At 45.9% G+C, this 27,025-nt stretch overlaps 1 protein-coding gene across 2 annotated transcripts in view; it reads right to left on the bottom strand.

Annotated features, from left to right (window-relative positions):
- Positions 1 to 17,084: 17,084 nt before the first annotated feature.
- Positions 17,085 to 27,025, bottom strand: part of stom (stomatin) — a 49,444-nt gene continuing 39,503 nt past the window's right edge. The window contains exons 6-7 of one of the 2 annotated variants that reach the window (XM_078425952.1): positions 23,160 to 23,294; positions 17,085 to 18,395 (exon numbers count right to left, since the gene is read on the bottom strand). In XM_078425952.1, the coding sequence (XP_078282078.1) occupies positions 18,201 to 18,395; positions 23,160 to 23,294 (330 nt within the window). In that variant the 3' untranslated portion in view covers positions 17,085 to 18,200. The remainder of the gene's footprint in view (positions 18,396 to 23,159; positions 23,295 to 27,025) is intronic. The other variant, XM_078425951.1, reaches the window with a different exon arrangement.

Below are 27,025 nucleotides of genomic sequence, written 5' to 3'. Positions count from 1 at the left end.
GTAATCGTTCAGACATGTGATTGTGGATTGTTTGGGCACTGGTATGATGGTAGCAGTCTTAAAGCACGATGGGACAATAGTCTGGTTCAGCGAGGTGTTGAAGATGTCAGTGAGGACATGTGCACATTCCCTGAGCACCCGGCCTGGTATGTTATCAGGGCCTGCCGCCTTCCGTGTGTTGACTCTTCTTAGGGTCGTCTGGACATCTGCTGTGTCGAGACTGAGTGCCTGTTCATCATGGTGAGGAATAGCTTTCCTCGCTGGTGTGTTGTTGAGTGCCTCGAACCGTCCAAGATATTTATTGAGTTCATTGAGAAAGTTTGTGCTGTCTTCCCAGGGTGGTGGAGCAGTCTTACAGCCTGTGATGGTTTGGATTCCCTGCCATATGCGCCTGGTCTCCATGGAGTCATGAAAGACACTCTGGATTTCCTGACCATGGGCACGCTTGCGAGCCTGATGGCTCGGTTCAGGCTGGCGCTTGCTGATCTGAGTGCCACTGGATTTAAATGCCGCATCTCGAGCTCTCAGCATTGCATGTGCCTCGGTAGTCATCCAGGGTTTCTGGTTGGCCCATATAGTGATGATCTTAGTGACACAGACATTGGACAGACAGCACCCGTTGTCAGGATCGAACCCAGGTCTCTGGCGCTGTGAGGCAGCAACTCTACCGCTGCGCCACCGTGCTCCCCTAATCGGGTGAGGGCGAATTCCAGTTACCCATCAGCGGTAATACGGGAGCCAATTCTCTGCAGTATGCCAGCCTGTAAAGCCACGCAAGCCCAATACATTCTTCACTACCCGATGGCATCATTTTCAGCGAGCTTTAGTTTAGAGTTTAGAGACACAGCACAGAAACAGGCTGGCTCCGCGCCGACCAGCGATCCCCACACATTAACGCTATCCTATACCCACTAAGGACAATTTTTACTTTTACCAAGCCAATTAACCTACAAACCTGTACGTCTTTGGAGTGTGGGAGGAAACGGAAGATCTCAGAGAGATCACGGGGAGAACGTACAAACTCCGTACAGACAGCACCCGTATACGGGATCGAACCCTGGTCTCCGGTGCTGTATTCGCCGTAAGGCAGCAACTCTATCGCTGCGCCACCGTGCCGCCCACGCTATGTGCATAGAACCATGAAACAGCACAGCACCTTTTCCCCACAGTGTGTCTGCACATGACTTGATGCCACCAAACTAATCTCATCTGCCCACACATGATCCATACCATCACATTCCCTGTACATCCACGCATATCACTGTTGTATCAGCCTCCACTTTGGAGATAGATTGGCGACCATTCTGTTTTCTTGATGTTCCTCACACCCTGCATGTCTATGTCAAGAATGCAGATTTGGTTCTTGGCTAGAACTGCTTGCACTGCTGTTTAACCTGTACCATACAGGTTGCCCGAGAACCCACCACTTTCTGTGCAAAAACACTTCCCCTGCACATCCCCTTCAAACCTTGCCCCTCTGGCCTTAAAGCTCAGCCCTCTAGTCTGACATTCCCACCCTGGGAAATACGTTCTGAATGTCTACCCTATTTATGCCTCTCATAATTTGATGTGCTTCTAGCAGGTCACGTCTCAACCTTGGGTGCAGAGAAACCAATGCAAGTCTGTCCACCCTCTCCCTGTAGCTAATACCCCCTAATCCAGGCATCATTCTGGTAAACCTCCTCTGCACCCTCTCCAAAGCTTCCACATCCTTCCTGCACTGGGGAGACCAGATCTGCGAGCAACACTCCAAATGCAGCCGAACCAAAGTACTATAGAGCTGCATCATGACTTCCTGATTCTTACACTCAATGCCCTGACCTGGTACTGAGGTATAGTGAAAAGCTTTATGTTGAAGGCCATCCAGTCAAAACAGATCATACTAAACATAACTAGAATCGACCAAACTCGAGTACAATGGATAAACATGGAGATACAGAATGAACAATATAGTTCTCAGCATTGTGTTCCAGTTCCAAAGACTAATGCCCATAATCATAATCATAATCATACTTTAATAGCCAAGTATGTTTAACAATATATGAGGAATTTGATTTGCCACACAGTCATACCAATAAAAAACAACAGGACACACAAAATCCATGTTAACATGAGCATCCACCACAGTGACCTCTCCACAGTGACCTCTCCACAGTGACCTCTCCACAGTGACCTCTCCACCAGTGACCTCTCCACAGTGACCTCTCCACCAGTGACCTCTCCACAGTGACCTCTCCACAGTGACCTCTCCACCAGTGACCTCTCCACAGTGACCTCTCCACAGTGACCTCTCCACATTGACCTCTCCACAGTGACCTCTCCACAGTGACCTCTCCACAGTGACCTCTCCACAGTGACCTCTCCACAGTGACCTCTCCACCAGTGACCTCTCCACATTCCTCACTGTGATGGAAGGTGACATTCTTCAATCTCTTCCCTTCTTTGTTCTCCCGCGGTCGGGGGCCTCGAGCCTTCCGTTGTCGGGACGATCTTGGCTCCCATAGCCAGCGGTCGGGCCCTCCACGTCAGGGCGGTCAAGCTCCCGTATTGGGGGGGATTTCTGCTCCCCCGCGCCGGGCGATCGGACCCCGAGTCGGCTCCGGTCGAACCTCCTGCGACTTTGGAGCTTCCCGACATCAGCCTCTACCCGCGACTGCGAGCTCCTCGATGGTGAAATCCGCAGGCTGCGGTTGGAGTGTCGATCCCAGGCAAGGGCTCGCAGGCTCTGATTGTAAGTCCCACGTCCCCATGGTGGGGCTCAAAGTCAGTCTCGAACAAGGCCGCCAGCTCCATGATGTTAGGCCACAGAGCGACCGGAGATACGATCCAGAAAACAATCGCATCTCCGGCAAGGTAAGAGATTGAGAAAAGTTTCCCCTGGACCCCTCCCCCCCCCCCCCCCCCCACATAAAACAAACCAGAGAACATTTACACAAACTTTTAAAACACACAAAAAATAACAAATAAGACGAAAAGACAGACAGACCGTTGGCGAGGCTGCCATCGCTGACGGGTAGAGGTGAATGGGACAATGCCCTAGGTTATGGAGCCTGATAACAGAGGGGAAGAAGCTGTTCCTGTCTGATGGTGTGTGCTCTCTGGTGAATGTCAGAGATTCACCACCCTGTGCATAAAGTGCCCATGCATAGAACAACAAGGAACAGGCCCTTCGTCCCACAATGTCTGTGCTGAACATGATGCCAAGACTAACCTGCCTGCACATAATCCATATTCCTCCATTCCCTGCATATCCATGTGTGCCTATCTCAAAGTCTCTTAAATGTCACGATTGTATCTGTCTCAACCACCACCCCCAGCAGCGTGTTCAGACACCCACCACCATGCGTGTTCAGACACCCACCACCCTGCGTGTTCAGACACCCACTATCCTGCGTGTTCAGACACCCACCACCCTGCGTGTTCAGACACCCACCACCCTGCGTGTTCAGACACCCACCACCATGCGTGTTCAGACACCCACCACCCTGCGTGTTCAGACACCCACTATCCTGCGTGTTCAGACACCCACTATCCTGCATGTTCAGACACCCACCACCATGCGTGTTCAGACACCCACCACCCTGCGTGTTCAGACACCCACCACCCTGCGTGTTCAGACACCCACCACCATGCGTGTTGACACCCACCATCCTGCGTGTTCAGACACCCACCACCATGCATGTTCAGACACCCACCACCATGCGTGTTCAGACACCCACCACCCTGCGTGTTCAGACACCCACCACCATGCGTGTTCAGACACCCACCACCCTGCGTGTTCAGACACCCACCACCCTGCGTGTTCAGACACCCACCACCCTGCGTGTTCAGACACCCACTATCCTGCGTGTTCAGACACCCACTATCCTGCGTGTTCAGACACCCACTATCCTGCGTGTTCAGACACCCACCACCATGCGTGTTCAGACACCCACCACCCTGCGTGTTCAGACACCCACCACCCTGCGTGTTCAGACACCCACCACCATGCATGTTCAGACACCCACCACCATGCGTGTTCAGACACCCACCACCCTGCGTGTTCAGACACCCACCACCCTGCGTGTTCAGACACCCACTATCCTGCGTGTTCAGACACCCACCACCATGCGTGTTCAGACACCCACCACCATGCATGTTCAGACACCCACCACCATGCATGTTCAGACACCCACCACCATGCGTGTTCAGACACCCACCACCCTGCGTGTTCAGACACCCACTATCCTGCGTGTTCAGACACCCACTATCCTGCATGTTCAGACACCCACCACCATGCGTGTTCAGACACCCACCACCCTGCGTGTTCAGACACCCACCACCCTGCGTGTTCAGACACCCACCACCATGCGTGTTGACACCCACCATCCTGCGTGTTCAGACACCCACCACCATGCATGTTCAGACACCCACCACCATGCGTGTTCAGACACCCACCACCCTGCGTGTTCAGACACCCACCACCATGCGTGTTCAGACACCCACCACCCTGCGTGTTCATACACCCACCACCCTGCGTGTTCAGACACCCACCACCCTGCGTGTTCAGACACCCACTATCCTGCGTGTTCAGACACCCACTATCCTGCGTGTTCAGACACCCACTATCCTGCGTGTTCAGACACCCACCACCATGCGTGTTCAGACACCCACCACCCTGCGTGTTCAGACACCCACCATCCTGCGTGTTCAGACACCCACCACCATGCGTGTTCAGACACCCACCACCATGCGTGTTCAGACACCCACCACCCTGCGTGTTCAGACACCCACCACCCTGCGTGTTCAGACACCCACTATCCTGCGTGTTCAGACACCCACCACCATGCATGTTCAGACACCCACCACCATGCATGTTCAGACACCCACCATCCTGCGTGTTCAGACACCCACCATCCTGCGTGTTCAGACACCCACTATCCTCTGCGTAAAAAAACCTGCCCCGCACATCTTGTTTAAACTTTGCTTTTCGCATTTATGCCCTTGAGTATTTGATATTTCCATGCCTCCATTATAAGTGACCTGCCCCCCTAATGTTATAACTGTGCCCCTGTATCTGACCACTATTTGGATGAATCCAGTATGTGAGTGAGCTGGTGGGCGGCCACCTGCCTCTCGCTGCTGCATCATCCTTGCTGGGATGTCCGAGCTAACCAGGGAGCAAGGCCAAGGGGGAGGCTGGTGGGGAGGGAGGGGGTGAGAGGTTGTAGGGAGGGGGGGGCGGGTGAGAGGTTACGGCACCTGCAGCCTGCAAGTTGGAAGTGATTTGGTTTTTAGTTTAGTTTAGAGATACAGAGCAGAAACAGGCTCTTTGGCCCACCGAGTCCGCGCCGACCAGCGATCCCCGCACACACTAGGGACAACTTACCAAGCCAATTAACCTACCTACCGGTACGTTTTTGGAGTGTGGGAGCTAACCGGAGCACTTAGAGGAAACCCGGGTCTCTGGCGCTGTGAGGCAGCAACTCGACTGCTGCACCACCGTGCCACCCATTGACTGCCCTTCACTAGTCTTGTCCACTCTTCAGTGGTCTATGATTAATGAATTTATGAACCATGCCAGGCCACTCAGTATATTGGCCCTCTGCACAGGTGCTGGGCCATTCGGCCCTTCAAGTCTACTCTGCCATTCAAACATGACTGACCTATCTCTCCCTATTCTCCCCATAATCCGTGACCCCTGTGAGCAGTAATCAAGTCAAGTCAATTTTATTTGTATAGCACATTTAAAAACAACCCACGTTGACCAAAGTGCTGTACATCTGATTAGGTACTAAGGAAAAAAATGAAACATACAGTAGCACGCAAACAGTTCACAGCGCCTCCTCAATGAGCCTCAAACGCTAGGGAGTAGAAATAGGTTTTGAGCCTGGACTTAAAGGAGTCGATGGAGGGGGCAGTTCTGATGGGGAGAGGGATGCTGTTCCACAGTCTAGGAGCTGCAACTGCAAAAGCACGGTCACCCCTGAGCTTAAGCCTAGACCGCGGGATAGTGAGTAGCCCCAAGTCGGCCGACCTGAGGGACCTGGAGTTAGAGAGAGGGGTTAGAAGATTTTTGATGTAGGGGGGGGAATGTCAATCGGCGGAGGCCATTCACATGATCGCCATGTCCTCAAGGGCAACCTTCCCCAAGGACAATTGCAATATAGCCACCTTTGGAAAGTTCAATTGTTCTCGGTTCAACATTACTTGAAACAAATAATAAACATGAATCAGTCCACAAGGTGTGGTCTCGTGGGAATGACCGGCAAGTCACAGGTGTGGCCATGACAATAACACATGTGGGATCTAATTTTAGTAAAAATGAATGTTATGTACAGCTCAGTTCACTGTAGGTGTATGTTTACTTAAACATTGCCATGGTTAACGATTGGGTTGAGGGATCATTTTGCAGGCCAGGCCACTGGAAGCAGCTTCAGATTCTTGCTCAACAGGAAATGTGCCGTCAATATGAGGATTGGTGGGCATGTTAACTCATGCATGACACCAGGGACCAGGCAGCCAGCTCTCCCACTCAGGGCCATCTCTTTCCAAACTCTTCCCTTCAGAAACTGCCTCCTCGATGGCTTAGTCATGGAGTCAAATAGCATGGAAACAGGCCCTTCGGCCCAACCTGCCCATGCCCCATCACACTAGTTCCAACTTCCCATACTTGGCCCACATCCTGCGATCTCCCGTTTGCCAAACAGGTTAACTTCCCTTCCCATTCCCATACTGACCTCAGAGAGACACAAAATGCTGGAGTAACTTAGTGGAACAGGCAGCATCTCTGGATAGAAGGAATGGGTGACCTTTTCGAGTCAAGACCCTTCTTCAGACCCATTCCTTCTATCCAGAGATGCTGCCTGTTCCACTAAGTTACTCCAGCAGAGGTAATAACTGCATTTAGATAGCAGTAAAAGTTTAAGTCCAAGTCAGCATGGATTTATGAAGAGGATGTCATGCTTGACTAATCTTCTGGATTATTTTGAGGGTGTGACACGTGAAATGGATAAAGGGGAGCCAGTGGATGTAGTATATCTGGACTTTCAGAAAGCCTTTGATAAGGTTCCACACGGGAGATTAGAGGGCAGAATTAGAGCACATGGTATTGGGGGTAGAGTCTTGACATGGATAGAGAATTGGTTGGCAGACACGAAGCAAAGAGTAGGAGTAAACAGGTCCTTTTCAGAATGGCAGGCAGTGGCGAGTGGAGTGCCGCAAGGCTTGGTGTCGGGGCCGCAACTATTTACCATATATATTAATGATTTGGAGGAAGGAATTAGAAGTAACACAAGCAAGTTTGCGGATGACACAAAGCTGGGTGGCAGTGTGAACTGCGAAGAGGATGTTAGGAGGTTGCAGGGTGACCTAGATAGGTTGAGTGAGTGGGCAAATACATGGCAGATGCAGTATAATGTAGATAAATGTGAGGTTATCCACTTTGGCGGCAAAAACAAGGAGGCAGATTATTATCTCAATGGTGCCAGGTTAGGTAAGGGGGAAGTGCAGCGAGACCTGGGTGTCCTTGTACACCAGTCACTGAAAGTTGGCAGTGAAGAAAGCTAATGGCATGTTGGCCTTCATAACGAGAGGAGTAAAGAGGTTCTTCTGCAGTTGTATAGGGCCCTGATAAGACCACATCTGGAGTATTGTGTACAGTTTTGGTCTCCTAATTTGAGGAAGGACATCCTTGTAATTGAGGCAGTGCAGCGTAGGTTCATGAGAATGATCCCTGGGATGGCGGGATTGTCATATGATGAAAGATTGAAAAGACTAGGCTTGTATTCACTGGAGTTTAGAAGGATGAGAGGGGATCTTATAGAGACATATAAAATTATAAAAGGACTGGACATGCTAGATGCAAGAAAAATGTTCCCAATGTTGGTGGTGTCCAGAACCAGGGGCCACAGTCTTAGAATAAAGGGAAGGAACTTTTTCACCCAGAGAGTTGTGAATTTGTGGAATTCTCTGCCACAGAGGACAGTGGAAGCCAAATCACTGGATGGATGTACGAGAGAGTTAGATAGAGCTCTAGGGGCTAGTGGAATCAAGGAATATGGGGAGCAGGCAGGCACGGGTTACTGATTGTAGACGATCAGCCATGATCACATTGAATGGCAGTGCTGGCTCGAAGGGCCGAATGGCCTCCTCCTGCACCAATGTTCTATGTTTCTATGTTTCTAAAACATCTTGTTTATAGGTGTCAGCAGAAATTGCTGACCCTAAAATACCAAGGCCACACATAGCTGTACTTTAATCCTTTAGGAGAACAGATAGTATTTGACATTTTGTTAAGCATTGACAGAAGGCGGCACTGCGATGTGTGATTTAACCAATTCACCCCACGCCATGTTCTCTCAACTTCCACACTACCATACGTTACAGATAAATTAAAACAAGGCCGCTCCCCGCAGAGATCGCCACGCTGATAATCCGTAGCAGAGATCGTAGCAGAGTGTGTTGTAACGCCACCAACCTCACCTCTGTTTCTGCAGGTTGAATTGGGGCCTTTGTTACCTACTCCACCCACTCCCAATTCAAAACTAAAGGCTGCCCACCCGAGAGTAGATTGTACGATGTATTATGGACGATAACAATCGTGAAATGTTTATTGTTTTTCAGTGAGGTTCAGTGGATAGCCTGTGTTTTATGTTGGCAGTCTGGCACGGTGGCGCAGCAGTCGAGTGGCTGCCTTACAGCGCAGAGACACGGGTTTGATCCTGACTACGGGTGCTGTCTGTGTGGAGTTTGTACGTTCTCTGCGTGACCTGCATGGGTTATCTCCTGATGCTCTGGTTTCCTCCCACACTCCAAAGACATATGAGTTTTGTAGGCTTATTGACTTCTGTAAAATAGTCAATTGTCCCTCTTGTGATAGTGCTAGTGTACGGGGTGATTGCTGGTCAGCATGGACTCGGTGGGCCGAAGGGCCTGTTTCTGTGCTGTATCTCTAAACTGAACTAAATTTATGGAAGTCTGCATTAGCTAAACATATTCAGCTGGTGCTGTAACAACTCCGAGTCACGCAGTATGGAAATAGGCCCTTCAGCCCAACTAATCTATGCCACCCAACATGCCCCATCTAAGCTGGTCCCATTTTCTTGAGTTTGGCCCATATCCCTATCAACCTTTCATAGAAAATAGGAGGAAGCTATTTGGCCCTTCACGCCAGCACCGCCATTCATTGTGATCATGGCTGATCATCCACAATCAGTAACCTGTGCCTGCCTTCTCCCCATATCCCTTGATTCCACTAGCCCTTAGAGCTCTATCTAACTCTCTTTTAAATTCATCCAGTGAATTGGCCTCCACTGCCTTCTGTGGCAGAGAATTCCACAAATTCACAACACTCTGGGTGAAAAAGTTTTTTCTCACCTCAGTATTAAATGGCCTCCCCTTTATTCTTAGACTGTGGCCCCTAGTTCTGGAATCCCCCAACATTGGGAACATTTTTCCTGCATCTAACTTGTCCAGTCCTTTTATAATTTTATGCGTTTCTATAAGATCCCCTCTCATCCTTCTAAATTCCAGTGAATACTAGCCCAGTCTTTCTAATATTTCATCATATGTTAGTCCCAACATCCCTCGTGAACCAACTTCACCATTAATCTCGTGAACCAAAGCTGCACTGCCTCAATAGCAAGGATGTCCTTCCTCAAATTAGGAGACCAAAACTGCACACAATACTCCAGATGTGGTCTCACCAGGCCCTATACAACTGCAGAAGGACCATTTACTCTTACCATCAAATCCTCTCGTTATGAAGGCCAACCTGCCCTTAGCTTTCTCCACTGCCTGCTGTACCTGCACGCCAACTTTCAGTGAGTGGTGTACAAGGACACCCAGGTCTCGCTGCACTTCCCTTTTACCTAGTCTGACACTATTGAGATAATAATCTGCCTCCTTATTTTTTGCCGCCAAAGTGGATAACCTCACATTTATCCACATTATACTGCATCTGCCACGCATCTCCCCACTCACTCAACCTGTCCAAATCACCCTGCAACCTCCTAACAACCTCTTCGCAGTTCACACTGCCACCCAGCTTTGTGACATCTGCAAATTTGCTAGTGTTACTTCTAGTTCCATCATCCAAATCGTTAATATATATTGTAAATAGTTGCGGCCCCAACACCGAGCCTTGCGACACTCCACTCGCCACTACCTGCCATTCTGAAAAGGACCCATTTATTCCTACATTTCGCTTCGTGTCTGCCAACCAATTCTCTATCCATGTCAACACCCTACCCCCAATACCATGTGCTCTAATTTTACTCACCAATCTCCCGTGTGGGACCTTATCAAAGGCTTTCTGAAAGTCTAGATACACTACATCCACTGGCTCCCCTTCATCCATTTTACTTGTCATATCCTCAAAAAATTCCAGAAGATTAGTCAAGCATGATTTTCCCTTCATAAATCCATGCTGACTTGGACTTATCCTTTTACTGCTATTCAAATGCACCATTATTACCTCTTTAATAATTGACTCCAGCATCTTCCCCACCAGGCTAACTGGTCTATAATTCCTCTTTCTCTCTCTTGCTCCTTTCTTGAAAAGTGGGATAACATTAGCTATCCTCCAATCCACAGGAACTGATCCTGAATCTATAGAACATTGGAAAATGATCACCAATGTGTCCACGATTTCAAGAGCCACCTCCTTGAGTACCCTGGGATACAGACCATCAGGCCCTGGGGATTTATCAGCTTTCAGTCCCATCAGTCTACCCAATACTATTTCTCACCAAATACAAGTTTCCATTAAACTTTCCCCTCTCACCTTAAACCTATGTCCTCTGGTTCTTGATTCCCCTAACCAGTATAAAATACTTTGTGCATTTACCCTTTCTATGCCCCTCATGATATTATACATCTGGAAAATACTAGACCAAGTGGACCCGTTGGGTCCAAACCTCTCCTGCATTGGTGCAGCACCCCCTCATCCTCTCCTTTTCACCCCTCCCTCCCCTCCCCTCTCTCCCTCCCCCATCCCCTTCCCCATCCCTCCCCCTCCCCCTCCTCCCTACCACCTCCCCATCCCCTCCCCCCATCCGCCCCTCCCTCTCCTCCCTTCCCCCCTCCCCTCTCCCCCCCCTCCCTCCCCCCTCCGCCCAACCATGCACTCGTTGCCGGGCGGGAGCCCCCCCGTGTCTGTGGGCAGGCAAGGGGGGACAGGGCAGAAGCACTGACCTCGGCCCTGTTTGTCCTGCGGGCTGGATGTGGAGCCAAGCGCTGCACGTTGGGAGGAAGGTCAGGCGTGGGGCACGCTGGGACGGGGCAGCGCATTTATGAAAGTTTAGTAGGTCAATTGTTTTAAAACAATAACAAAAGTGGGTTTATTCAGACCACGGGGGAATGGTGAGTAAGGTGGGCCTAAAATTGTTGCGCTGGTGTGTACCGTTTTGGCTGTATAGAGGGCATGGTACACACAAATACACATACACACATAAACACATACACCCATAAACACATACACCCATAAACACATACACACATAAACACATAAACATATACACACATAAACACATACACACATAAACACATACACACATAAACATATACACACATAAGCACATACACACATAAACACATACACACATAAACACATACACACATAAACATATACACACATAAACATATACACACATAAGCACATACACACATAAACACATACACACATAAACATATACACACATAAACACATACATATAAACATATATACACATAGACACATAAACACATACACACATAAACACATACACACATAAACATATACACACATAGACACATAAACACATACACACATAAACATATACACACACATAAACACATACACACATAAACACATACACACAAACATATACACACATAAACACATACACACATAAACATATACACACATAGACACATAGACACATAAACACATAGACACATAAACATATACACACATAAACACATAAACACATACACACATAAACATATACACACATAAACACATACACATAAACATATATACACATAGACACATAAACACATACACACATAAACACATACACACATAAACATATACACACATAAACACATACACACATAAACACATACACACTTAAACACATACACACATAAACACACACGGTAGAGTTGCTGCCTTACAGCGAATGCAGCGCCGGAGACTCAGGTTCGATCCTGACTACGGGCGCCGTCTGTATGGAGTTTGTACATTCTCCCCGTGACCTGCATGGGTTTTCTCCGAGATCTTCAGTTTCCTCCCACACTCCAAAGACGTACAGGTATGTAGGTTCATTGACTGGGTAAATGTAAAAATTGTCCCTAGTGTGTGTAGGATAGTGTTAATGTGCGGGGATCGCTGGGCGGCGCGGATTCGGTGGGCCGAAGGGCCTGTTTCCGCGCTGTATCTCTAAATCTAAAATAAACATATACACAGATAGATATACAGATAGATACACAGATAGATACACAGACACACGACATAGACAGACAGACAGATAGATAGATTAGAATTGACACGTCAATGCGCAGAGTATTGAACTCTGTATTCTTGCACTAAACGTTATTCCCGTCAGCATGTATCTGTACACTGTGAATAGCTTGATTGTGTTCTCGTATTGTCTTTCCGCTGACTATTTCACATGTAATGATATGGTGGCACGGTGGCGCAGCGGTAGAGTTGCTGCCTTACAGCGCCAGAGACCCTGATTCGATCCTGACTACAGGTGCTGTCTGTATGGAGTATGCACGTTCTCCCTGTGACCGCGTGGGTTTTCTCCGGGTGCTCCGGATTCCTCCCAAACTCCAAAGATGTACATTAACCTTTGTACGTTTGTTGGTTAATTACATTTGTTTAAATGGTAAATTGTCCCTAGTGTGTGTAGGAGAGTGTTAGTGTTCAGGGATTGCTGGTCGGCACAGACTTGGTGGGCTGAAAGGCCTGTTTCCTCGCTGTATCTCTAAACTGCACTGTACCGCAGTACACGTGACAATAAACTAAACACAAACATAGGATGCTGATTCATCAGCACTTGAGCATTTTTCATGATCTGGTCATAGGCAGGGGGATATCTCTCACATTTTATCACAGGGAAGTCAAAGATTCAAGAGACTGCAAAGCTCGAAACTGGAGCAAAACATACACTAGTGTTGGAATTCAATGGGCCTTCTGGCATCCATGGAGGCAAAAGAATGTCCCATTGCAGAGTCTCGACCCAAAACTTCAACCATCCCTTTGGCTGAAGTTGCTTGACTCGCCGAATTCCTCCAGTAGCTGTTTAAAAGATTGGTTTTCTAACCAGGAAAGTCACTTCACCCAGCCCACTTCACCCAGTTTAGTTCCATGGGCAAACAAGTTTGCAAAAGGGGCAGGGAGGATGCGAGGAACAGCTTCTGTTGTGTGAAGTGGTGATCGGCAATCTACTGCCTAGGAGGGTGATGGAAAAGGAGATTTGGCTCTCAAACAACGTGTAGTGCTGGAAATTTGGAATACAAGTAGAGAAGGTGGAAATATTCAGCAGGCCAGACAGTATTTGTGAAGAGAGCACCAGAGGTGTGGATACAATGGATGTGGAGAGGATGTTTCCACTAGTGGGAGAGTCTCGGACCAAAGGCCTTAGCCTTAGAATAAAAGGACATACCTTTAGAAAGGAGATGAGAAGGAATTTAGGTTAGTTTAGTTTAGAGACACCGCGTGGAAACAGGCCCATCGGCCCACCGAGTGCATGCCGACCAGCGATCCCCGCACATTAACACTATCCTACACACACTAGGGACAATTTACACACACACCAAACCAATACCTACATTCCAGCACATCTTTGGAATGTGGGAGGGAACCAAAGATCTCGGAGAAAACCCATGCCGTCACGGGGAGAACGTACAAACTCTGTACAGACAGCACCCGTAGTCAAGATCGAACCCGGGTCTCCGGCGCTGTAAGGCAGCAACTCTACCGCTGTGCCACCGTACCACCCAGAGGGTGTTGAATCTGCAGAATTCATTGTCATAGACAGTCTTGTGGCAATGAATTCCACAGATTCACCACCCTCGGACTAAAGAAATTCCTCCTCATCTCCTCTCTAATGGTACGTCCTTTTAGTCTGAGTCAATGGATATTTTTAAGGCAGAGATTGAAGATTCTTGACTTGTATGGGTGTCAGGGGTTATGGGGAGAAAGTGGGAGAATAGGTTTGAGAGGGAAAGCTAGACCAGCCATGATCGGATGGCAGCGTAGACCGGACGGCCTAATTCTGCTCCTAGAACTTATGAGAGATAATGCTTCAGTATGATGACCGTATGTCGAGTGTGGAGGCTGTGACAATCCCCATCACTGTCCCGTGAGGCACATCATCGTGACACATTGTTGGGCTGCTGTATGGAACTGCAACTGGCTCAATGATTAGATTATCCACGTGGACACTTCATTACCCTAAGCTGGCCACAGGACAGGTTCTGAAGGCACCGGCTACTCAGACAGATAAGTAGGGAGGTATTGTGTGCAGTTTAGGACCCCTAATATGAGGAAGGACATCCTTGCTATTGAGGCAGTGCAGCATAGGTTCATGAGGTTAATCCCCAGCATGGCGGAACTGTTATAAGAGGAAAGATTGAAAAGACTGGGCTTGTATTCACTGGAATTTAGAAGGATGAGAGGAGACCTTATAGAAACATACAAAATTATAAAAGGACTGGACAAGCTAGATGCATGAAAAATGTTCCCAATGTTGGGGGAGTCCAGAACCAGGGGCCACAGTCTAAGAATAAAGGGGAGGCCATCTAAAACTGAGATGAGTTGTGAATTTGTGGAATTCTCTGTCACAGAAGGCAGGAGACCAATTCACTGGATGAATTTAAAAGGGAGTTAGACAGAGCTGTTGGGGCTAGTGGAATTAAGGGATATGGGGAGATGGCAGGCATAGGTTACTGATTGTGGATAATCAGTCATGATCACAATGAATGGCGGTGCTGGTTTGAAGGGCCGAATGACCTCCTCCTGCACCTATTTTCGAAATACATCTCTGTGAGATGGTTAGCGTTTATTTTTAAACAGGTTAATATTCTTGCTGATATACTGGAAGTAAGACATGAATATATGGGATAGTGTACTAAATATAGCTCAGAGGATCACCGAGTTCTTCAGTGCTGCTTCTGTAGATCGACTTGTGTCTAATTACAAATAACGGGAACTTTCCAGATCACTCACAGACTGTGAGCAGGAGGAGTTAGGGTGGGTAAGGCAATTAGCTGTAAAAATAAGCAATGAGCTTTTTCCATGAATTCAGGAGGCATCAATATTGGTGACAAGGCCAGAACCGAACGCTTACCTCAAATTGGCCAGAGAAAAGTGGAGCTAGAGCAAGTACTATGTACGGACAACATTAACACAAGGCCATTAATGAACATACTGTGTACGGACAACATTAACACAAGGCCATTAATGAACATATTGGATTTAGAGTCAGAGTCCTAGAGTGTGGAAACAGGCCCGCCAGCCCAACTTGCCCGCAGCACCAACAGGTCCCTTCTGCACTAGTCCCACCTGTCTGTGCTTGGCCCATATCCCGCTAAACCTATCCTATCCATGTACCTGTCCAAATGCTTCTTAGATGTTGCGATAGTACCTGCCTCAACAACCTCCTCCAGCAGCTTAATCACTCTGCAAAAAGGTTGCCACTCAGGTTACTATTAAATCTTTCCCCCCTCACCTTAGACCTGGGGCCCCTGGCTCTTGATTCCCCTACTCTGGGCAAGAGATTCTGTGCGTCTACCCAATCCATTCCTCTAGAGATTTTGTACACCTCTATAACACCACCCCTTATCCTTCTGCGTTCCAAGGAATATCCTAGCCTGCGTAACCTCTTCCTACAGCTCAGGTCCTCGAGTCCTGGAACATCCTCAAAAATCTTCTCTGTCAACGTTCCAGCCTGAAATCTTTTATATAGCATGGTGCCCAGAACTGAACACAACCCTCTAAATGTGGCATAAATGCAGTCAACATCTTATAACTGAAACATGACCTCCCAACTTTTATACCCAATACTCTAACTGATGAAGTTAGAGTATTGCCAATGTGCCAAAAGCTGAAGTTAGAGTATTGCAATGTGCCAAAAGCGTATTCTATTACAAATCAGTTGTTTCTTGGTGTTATTTGCTTACTAGATATATTTTGTATTTATCACTATTATTTGAATTTAAACTCCCCACTTGCCAACAATAGGGTTAATCCAGCAGTAGTTCACTGGGTTACTAGTCCCCCATTATTATATGAATAGTATTCATGTTTTGTGTGGCATCACAAGAGTGGACATCATTGTTTTCAGCTCAGTGCATCAGGGAACTCTGAAGAAAGCAGTTTCAACTTAAACCAGTTGATCCACCTGAAGGCAAACCATAGCATCACCGATGCAAAACAGACCGTGGCTCTACGGTGGTGCAGGGGTAGAGTTGCTGCCTTACAGCACCAGGGACCCGGCTTCCAACCTGACTATGCAATCTGTATGGTCTCACTGTGACTGCGTGGGTTTTCTCCGGGTGCTCTGGTTTCTTCCCACACTCCCAAGGCATGCAGGTGTGTAGGCTAATTGGCTTGGTAAATTGTGAATTGTCCCAAGTGTGTGTATGATACTGTTAGTGTGCGGGATCACTGGTCAACGCTGACTACCAAAGGGCCCCTTTCCATGCTGTATCACTGAAATAAACCATTTTAAAAGTAGCGGTTCCAGCTTGGCGATGAGGATGGTGACCTCGTGAAATTGGAACATCAACTCGGAAAACATAATTCTCACTGTGGGCTCTTGAAATCAAAAGTATTGTAATCAACAATAGCAATGAGCCTTGGGGAAACAATACATGCAGTAGATAAGAAAAAAAGGGTAAAGGGTTTGTGAAAACAAAGTAGTACTGGTTTGGTATTGCTCCAAGTAGCAACCACCAGACAAGTAACCTGGTACATCAACCCAAGCTCAGTTCAAACCCAACACCAGCATTTGATCAGTAAACCAGTGACATCTTGGTGCAGCACCAATGGAGTACCACCGTTCGAAAGGAAAGAAGCCACAAACAAATAGGTGATGGAGAAATTGATTGATAACATTTATTAAATGCATTGCAAGATCAATTACAAAAGTACACTACGACAAACATATTGAACATGCTTTCAGAAACATTCCATAATGTGAAAAATATTTATTTCTGGAAGAAAAGCCTTGGTTATTACATATCGATTACATTCTAAAATGTTACTGAATTTACATTCGTAAACTTCAAGAGTGGTAAAATTATACAGTGTATAGCATTGTATTGTAAGGCCTTTAAAACCCTGCCTTGGTCAAGATATATGGGAACTCAATATAGGGAGCCTCAGCTATTTGAAAAGCATGCTTTACCTTGTACTGGGGCCCCATTCACTCTTGAAGCGGGGCTGATTCCAGTCCACATTGGATTGAAAAACAGAAAAAAAAAAGTGAGAAAGGTCACTTGGAAATCAGTCTAGTGTGGAGCTGGATTAATTATGACTAACCGATTTAAAATGGTATGAAGGCAAGTTCACAAAGAAAAAACTGCAGATATGTGTTTTGTGTTTAAATTGTAGCCATTATTAGCCCCAAGTGCTTCCCGAGAAATATTTCTTGGGTAGTGAACAATGTCCCTGCTCCAACTATGTACCTTAAACTCGGACTGTAGGGCAGAAGCACTCTACAGGCTGAGCTCTTCCCACTTTCTCTGATGAACTCTCATTTCCCCACTGTTTGCCAAACAGTCTAAATGCATTTTGTGTGAAACCAGTGTATATGTGACCTGGGCTTACTGTAATAATGTTCACGCTACAGGTTCAACCTGTAGGAAGCTACATCATGATTACAAATGTTAGCTGCTCAGTTTTACTGTTCAGACATTTAGGTCAAGGCTAGAACAATAGAAACGTGAAAACTGCAATGGCTAAATTTATAGTCTGTTCGGGTCTAGTGAGCTGTGAATTTGCCTGTCATTGTATCGTTACATTCGGAAACTGGGCTTTAACAGATGTGGAAGCATTTACATGGTGCCTGTCGGAGAGGACAGCCCATCAAGATGGACCCATCAATCCATCATTAATGTAAACCAGTACCCTTGCATGGAAAAAGAAAATTAAAAGTGATTCTAATCAAAGGTGCCATTGGAAAAACATACAGACGAACGGTGGTCAAGTTTTGAGTTTAGTTACATCACTTTCTTGCCCCCATAATATTTTGCACCAGGTCCATGGGCAGAGGGAACACAATGGTGGAGTTCTTCTCCGCTGCGATGGTGGTCAGGGTCTGCAGGTAACGCAGCTGCAGTGCCGCTGGAGACTCGGAGATCACGATAGCAGCTTCTTTCAGGGCCCTGGAAGCATTCATTTCCCCTTCGGCTGCGATCACCTGCAGGAACAAATATGGTCAATGGGCTGTAAGGAATCGCAGAATACAAGGAAAACAAACGCAGTCACAACTAAATAAATGGAAACACTTTTAGAATTACATCTGTGAAAAAATAACTTCAAAAATGCAAAACATGAGGATTTCGATAAACTCTCCTCCATACTGGTGATATCAAAAATAGGGTTTGATACAAAAGTGTGATGAAATTAATACTAACATCAACAATCTTCTAGAATTGGTACGTAATTGGCAAATGATCTTCAAAGTGGATATTTTTGGTCATAAAGAGTCCTTGTACTCAAGAAAATAAAGTGTCCAAACCAAATAACAGAACAGTGGCACGGTGGCACAGCGGTAGAGTTGATGCCGGGGTTGATCCTGACTACGGGTGCTGTCTGTACAGAGTTTGTCCGTTCTCTCTATGACCACGTGAGTTTTTTCCGGGTGCTCCGGTTTCCTCCCATAGTCCAAAGACTTAGAGATTAGAATGTTAATTAGCTTTGGTAAAATCGTATAAATCGCACAATGCCAGGGTATGGGGGTCGGTATAGACTCACTGGCCCAATGGGCCTTTTACCGTGCTCTGTCACTAAACTAAATGAAGGATTTGCATGTTTTTTTTAAATTACTAAGAAATGGAGCAGGTTAATAGTGCCATAAACAAAACAAAGCATTGGTGTTGCTTTTAGAGGAATAGAATTGGAAATCAGAAGATAAGGCCATGTTTAAATCCCAATTTGGTATTTTGAGAACAATCCGGTTCCTACATTATAGCAAGAATAAGGGAGAGTGGAAAAAAGTGCAAAGAAGACGTCATAGAATGGAGTATTAGGTAGCAGGGAAGACTGATAGTGAACTTCAAGATTATTGAAAGGTTTGATAACGCAGAAATGCTTCAGATTGTGAAACTAGAAATAGAGGTTAGCTTAGACTGATATTTAATGAAAGTGTTTAGTATTTGTGGAACAATTGATCAAGGTCATTGCAGAGGCAAAAACAGTTCAGACACATGGTAAGTGATAGGCTGTCAAACGCAGAGACTAAATGGGAACTCTCCTTCGCTTCAAAGCATTGTTTCATTCAACAGGAGTTACTTTATACCAGCTTTATTGCTAAAGGATTTTCAGAAATACAAAATTTGTGCTCAACCACAGGGGGGGGGGAAGTGTACAGTATCCAAAATCTGGATAGAAAGCAATCATCAGTTTGGAAACCAACCATCTTTCACACATATGATGTCTAATCTGTAGCATCTAGAATCCCTACTAATATTCTTTGAGATTCAACTTCACAACAGTCACTAACTGCATAGGGTGGTGTCAAATGCCTGCCAATTCCATGCTGGACTAAGAGGTGAAAACCCATGCGATCACAGGGAGAACGTACAAACTCCATACAGATAGCTCCCATATTCAAGATCGAACACGTGTCTCTGGCGCTGTAAGGCGGCAACTCTGCCACTGTGCCATCCAAAGGGTTGATATCCTGATTTGACCGCCATTCAATGTGATCATGGCTGATCATTCTCCCCATACCCCCTGACTCCGCTATCCTTAAGAGCTCTATGTAGCTCTCTCTTGAATGCATTCAGAGAATTGGCCTCCACTGCCTTCTGAGGCAGAGAATTCCACAGATTCAGAGGAGTATGGCAGGCAGAGGCTAAAAAATACTAAGATGCATTACACTATACATCCTGGTTTTAACCCAACAGTGTAAACCCCCCACCTGTTTAGCTGGAAGCAATGCACAAATCTTTACTGCTCCAGAGAACAGTGCATCTGTGGAATTCATTGCTACAGGTGGCTGTGGAGGTCGTCAATTGCTATTTTTAAGGTGAAGATCGACAGATTCTTGATTAGCAAGTGTGTCAGGGGTTATGGAGCGAAGGCAGAAGATTAGGGTTGAGAGAGAAAGATAGATCAACCATGATTAAATGGTGCAGTAGATTTGATGGACCAAATAGCCTAATTCTGCTCCTCGAACTTATGAGCAGTCTAACATCAGAACAGGTTCTATGTCCCACAACAGCTATGCTGAACATGATGCCAAGACTATCTCTTATCCACCTGCGCACAATCCTTATCCCTCCATTCCCTGCATATCCATGCGCTCCACTTATAAATGGTGTTGACAGAGATGACTTTGACATAATACAAATTTATAGATTTGAACATTACTTAGGAAAATTATTTAACCACGGAAAATGCCGTTGATGGCATTTTACACCCAGGAGAAGCACTTTTTTCTCTCTCTCTGTTACCAGTTAGAGAGCTTGGTTACTGTCAGTCATCACGAGGGAGTGGAATGTGTCATGTGACAGTGACGTTGTTTATCAAACTTACATCAATGCCTTATTGTCCAAGTATAAATGGCAGCAACTCTTTCCCAAGGGGATTTTAACTACAATGCAAACTTCCAGGTTAGTCTTAAAATAGTGGTCATGAAACCAACAAACTTGTTACTCAATTTATATTTTGGGGGGAATGAAAAGCACTGCGGCTTCACTCAGAAACAAAACCATTTTAAAAAAAACTGGTACAAGGAAATTCCGTGTGGTATTAGGAATTAAATACATTCTTTCATGGTTTTGATTTGCAGCTGGCAGTTGGACCGACAAGGAAGTTCTTGTGTTCCCTCGATCTGATCCGAGGTAATCAAGTGGCAAGGGTGATCTGCAAGCAACTTCAGCAATCAGACGCTAGAATATATGGGCGCACTAGAATATATGGTGGCGCAGCGGAAAAGCTGCTGTCTTACAGCGCTTTCAGCACCAGAGACCCGGGTTCCATCCCGACTACAGATGCAGTCTGTACGCAGTTTGTGCATTCTCCCCGTGACCGCGTGGGTTTTCTCCAGGTGCTCCGGTTTCCTCCCACACTCCAAAAACTTACAGGTTTGTAGGTTAATTGGCCTCTGTAAACAATTGTAAATTGTCCCTGGTATGTAGGATAGTGTTAGTGTATGAGGATCGCTGGTCGGCATGGACTTGGTGGGCCGAAGGGCCTATTTCCATGATGTATATCTAAACTAAGCGACGTAGGAATGTGGCAGGACTAAGAAGAACAAGAAAATGGGCAAGATTGGCACCCCAGTGGACAATGATGATGCTCAGTTATAGCTCAGGAACTGAACCTTCTTCCAACAATGTCCATCCAGCAAGACCCACCAACAAATACAGGCAATTGGTGAGCCATTGAGACTCGCTCAGTCTCTTTTAAGGCTTCACAGCCTGTTTATTCGACGTGGGACCCACTTTGTACGAATGATCTTGTTCACAATCCATGCTTCACAATATATCAGTGTCATAGAGTCACACAGTGTGGAAGGAAACATGCTCTTGGGCCCAACATGTCCCATCGACACTAGTCTCATCTGGCTGCGTTTGGCCCATATTCCTCTAAACCTGTCCTATCCATGTACCTAATTGCTTCTTAAATGGTGCGATAGTCCTTGCCTCAACTACCTCTTTCAGCAGCGTGTTCCACACACCCACCACCCTTTGTGTGAAAATCTCTGGACATGAAATATATCAGAGAGCGAGGAGGGCCGTTGGAAGCTCCTGATGAGTGCCGCGGAGCCGTCCGAGAGAGGACTCGGCGGCAGGCGGCCAAGGACTGACCCGCAGTGGGTGCCGGAGGTCGGACAGGCCCGTGGTGGGCAACGGGCTCATCGTGGAGGGCTGCCAAGTGAACAAAGAGAGACCATTGGGGACTACAGTGAAGACTTTGTAGGCACCCTATACTTGGTGTATGGAGTACAAAACAAAGAATTTCACTGTGACATGCCACACGGGATAATAAAGTATCAATCAAATAAATAGGGCAGTTTTTAACAAGGTATAACATTGATCTACCAAGTGTAAAACAAAATCCAACTCATTACACTTAATCTTTATAATGTGCGGATGAAGCTCGCATCAGTGTTTCAATGATCATATCAAAGATTAATGAGAAGTTACCAATGTTTCCAATTCTGCGTCCACAATCTACAGCACAACAAAACTTTCCCCTGGATAAATATCTTTGATACAGAAATGCTAGTAATGTTGAACTAGTCCAAATGCAGATTGAGTACGAGTTGCTCCAAGGTATCTAATTCTGGAAACCCAAGGCAGCATTGAATGTAAATAAATCCCAAAAGTCTCCAGCAGTCTATAATTCAATACTCAACAAAGTCCAAATACATCGGCAGCCAAGACACCTCACACATTCAAGTCGCAGTGTATGGCCTGAGCAAGTGTATTCATTTAAACCTAAATTGGTCTGGACGTGTACAAACTCCAATTATCCAAGCTAACACTGCTCTGCCTCACAATTTTGAGCAACAGCAGACAGCTAATAAAGATTCAAGGGGCCCCTTGTCTGTCAGTAAAGATATAAGGCAGGATTATCAAGTAACCTTGCTCACAGAAGCTTCTGCCTATCAAAATAGATATGCTGATTCTGAAAAAATATCCAAATAGTGTTTCTGAAGCAGCAGCAAGTGACCAAGCGAAAGAAATGCTAAACTATATTAATCGGCAGAACATTTATTGCATAATTCAGATAAGATTTCCGAAAGATTAACTGATAAATCCCATCATGCTATTTGTTATTCCCGTTTGCGCAAAGATGGGAGGTTGAGGAGGTACACTGAATTAGAACCATACAAATAGAAAGAAATCCTTATCTGCAGAGCAGAGAAATCAGTTAAATGCAAGTTTACACACCGAGTTGTTATGCCACACAAAATACAGCGGGGACCAGTGGATCTGAGGTAAATTACCTTGGCTCTGGCCTCCCTGGAAGCCTCGGCTTCTGCTGCCATTGCTCGCTGCAGTTGCACAGGCAGCTTCACATCCTTGATCTCCACACGCTCAACCTTAATTCCCCATTCATCTGTGGCAACGTCCAGGGTTGTCTGTGGGAGTAGCAAGCAGTACGTTTACCAGTGTAAAATCACCAAAGCTATGCAATTTTCTCTGGAAAACTGAAAATGTTCATCACAAATAGCAAAGCACTCTCATGAAGCAATGACACCATACAAAGTCATTCCCTTCTCCAAACCTAACTCTCATCTAGAGACTCAAGAGATTGCAGATGCTGGAATCCTGAGCAAAAGATTGGGGGGACTCAGTGGGTCAGGGAGCATCTGTGGAGGGATTGGACAGGCAACATTTTAGGTTGGCACTCTTCAGACTTGCAAGGGTCTCAACCCAAAATGTTGTTAGTCCATTCCCTCCACAGATGCCCGACTCGCTGAGTCCCTCCAGCACTGTTTCTAACTTTGAGAGCCCAGAGAAAAATGCCCACAGGTTATTTCCCAAAGAATTATCAAAGTTTGACACCAAGCCACTTCTAGTCATTCATTAATTGCCCCTTTCCAAAACCCCTGCAAAGCTGATGATAAGCTGCCTTCTTGAATCACTGCCCTCCTTTTGATGAAAGCATCCTCAGAGTGTTGAAGGGAATTCAAGAATTTAGACACAATGAGAAAGAAATGGCAATTGGGTTAGGGTTAGGACAGTACATGATTTGGAGGGGACTTCAGACACTGTTCCCATATGCCTGCTGCCTCATTTGTCTAATGATTTAGGTCATGGGTTTGGGAGGTGCTGTTAAAGTAATCTTGTCAGGTTCCTTCAGTACATTGCATGGATGGTGCCTACCAAAACCATATGGCAAAGGGAGGCAATATTTAGGAAAGTGCAAATCAAACAGGTTAGTTTCTTGTGGAGGATTGTAAGCTTGACCATTGTTGGAGCTGAACCACTGCAAGTAAATGGACAGAGTTGAAGCATACACCCGACTTGTGGTTTGTGGATGGTGGGAGGGCTCTGGGGAATCAGGCGAGTCACCAGCTGGGGGTTGTGCATTCTATGAACTGCTCTCGGGAATATCTGCTGATGTTTGAGTTACGTTTCTGATCCACAGCAACCTGCCACACCACTTCCTTCCCCAACTCGCGTCTATAAAGGCAACATTCACTTCTTTGAACCCTAACCCTAACCCAAGCAAGTGTGCACCATGGGAGGTCAAATCCAAGGAGAAAATATACAAAAACAGCATTGATGTACAGAGTTGTTGGAGTCAAAGTCCATAACTTCCTGACAGTGGCAAGCACAAGTAGAGAGAGTTGTAGACAAGCCATATGATAGGCTTGCCTTCATAAGTTGGGGCATTGAGTACAAGAGTCAGGAAGTCATGATGCAACTTTATAATGCCTTGGTTAGGCCGCATTTGGAGTATTGCGTGCAGTTCAGATTACTTTACAGGAAGGATGTGGAGGGTTTGGAAAGGGTGCAGAGGAGATTTACCAGAATGCTGCCTGGATTAGGGCATATTAGTTCCTAGAAGAGCATGGGCAGGCTGGGATTGTTTTCTCTGGAGCACCGCAGAAACAACGTGCAGTATACTCTACGTTCTATGCAGAAAGGTGGAAGCAGTAGACAGACACAAAAGGCTGGAGTAACTCAGTGGGACAGGCAGCATCGCTGGATAGAAATGGGTGATGTTTCAGCTCGAGACCCTTCTTCAGACTTGTTACGGATTTAACAGCTGATGACTACTAGAGGTCATCTTTAAGAACCATTTGCAACAAATAAAGAACTGAAGGCACAGACAGTAAACTAATACGTTTGGAGAAGATCAAGAGGTTCAACGAAGAGCAGGACAAATAGTTGAGAGCTATATGAATGGAGAGGGGTCAGAGTAATGAATGGATGATGTCAAAAGGGAGAATTAAAAAAATATTTTTTGCTTATTCTGAGACAATTCTGGTCAGAACCCATAGGGCATAAAGAGCTAGGTCACAGCAGGAGATGTGGGTGATTTCCAGGTTGAAGAGTGTGCAGGAGAATAATTATAATAAAGACGTGTTACTAGCTATCTTCCTCTACCTGGCCGCCTAATAGCAAGGGAATCTTAAATAAACCAAAACGGTGAAACAAGTCTCAGATTAAATTCTACTTTACATCCACTGTATGAACATTTTGAAAGAATCACCCATCAGTACAAGTTAGGGGTAAAAGGGTATGATTTTACCGGGTTGCATGCAAAACAAAGCATTTCACTGTGACAATAAAGTATCATTGAATTCTAAAAGAAAGTGGTGAAAAATAGCAGGTTGATATGAAAGAAATAGACAAAGGAAAAAGCAACTTATTTAATCAACTGGGATAGACACAAAGTGCTGAAGTGACGCTGTGTGTCAGGCAGCATCTCTGGAAAATATGGACACTTCAGGTCCGGATATTTCTTCTTCAGATCGGAAGAAGGATCCTGACTTGTCATCTCTCCATGTTCTCCAGAGATGCTGCCTGACCCACTGAGTTACTCCAGCATTGTGTCTATCTTTGGTTTAAACCAGCATCTGTGATTCCTTTTAATTACATAATGACTTGGAGCTTTAATTATGCCATGACTAGCTGTGCAGCGTGCAGTAAAATAATTAAGCAGAGGATAAAAATATGATAAGTTGCCAATTATTGGACTTTGAAGCTATTTTCATAAGCTAACAGGCCCCTGTCATCTTTGGTATCCGATACCAATAAACTGATAAATACTCCTGAGATAAGGATAAAACAACATGGCAAAACCAATGATACACATATTTTTTCCATGTAGTTCCAATTATAGACATCATCATCACATATTCTCTCAATAACAATATTAAAATTACACAACACAACTTGGGCGGCAGTTGTGCAGCAGTAGAGTTGCTGCCTTACAGCACCATAGACCCGGGTTTGATCCTGACTCCGTCTGTACGGAGTTTGTATGTTTCTTCGAGATCTTCGGTTTCCTCCCACACTCCAAAGACGTACAGAGGGTTGTAGGTTAATTGGCTTAGTATAACTGTAAATTGGCCGTAATGTGTTTAGGATAGTGTTAATGGGTATCACTGGTCGGTGTGGACCGAAGGGCCTGTATTTCTAAACTAAACTATACATGCAGGAATGGCTTGAAGATTGCACAGTGTTACAGAGACAGCTTTCCAGATAACGTTAGGAGACACTTGGTTATGTTTATGGGTATATAAACATGGTTAGAATCAAACAATGATCAAAGGAATTTAATGTAGTGAGAGGTCTAGAGGTCATTTTCAATCAGAATTTTTTCAAATTTAGTTTTTAGTTTAGTTTAGAGATACAGAGTGGAAACAGGTCCTTTTGCCCACTGAGTCCACGTCGACCAGCGATCTCCGCACATTAGCACTATCCTACACACACTAGGGACAATTTACATTTTGACCAAGCCAATTAACCTACAAACCTGTACATCTTTGGAGTGTTGGAGGAAATTGTAGCTCACGGGGAAAACCCACACAGGTCACGGGGAGAATGTACAAACTCCGCACAGCAAGCAGCCGTAGTCAGGATTGAACCCGGGACTCAGGCACCGTAAGGCAGCAACTCTACCGCTGCACCACCATTGGAGGAAAGTTCGGACCGGCTGCTTAATTAATATACCACCTACTTAAATCAACGAAGACCTTTCTACAGATGCGAAAACTATAGGGCTAATGGAATGTTGGTCATGAGCTCAAAAGGGTTAGAGTTTAAAAAGTGAGGAAACGACAGCCACCACAGCCCCAGCTGCATTCAGTAAAGGGCAGCAAATCTCAGGAAAGATGCATTGGATTGGAGAAGC

Source organism: Rhinoraja longicauda, chromosome 31 (assembly GCF_053455715.1).
Source record: "Rhinoraja longicauda isolate Sanriku21f chromosome 31, sRhiLon1.1, whole genome shotgun sequence".
In the NCBI taxonomy this organism is placed as follows: domain Eukaryota; kingdom Metazoa; phylum Chordata; class Chondrichthyes; order Rajiformes; family Arhynchobatidae; genus Rhinoraja; species Rhinoraja longicauda.
This window is presented reverse-complemented; position numbering and strand designations above follow the sequence as displayed.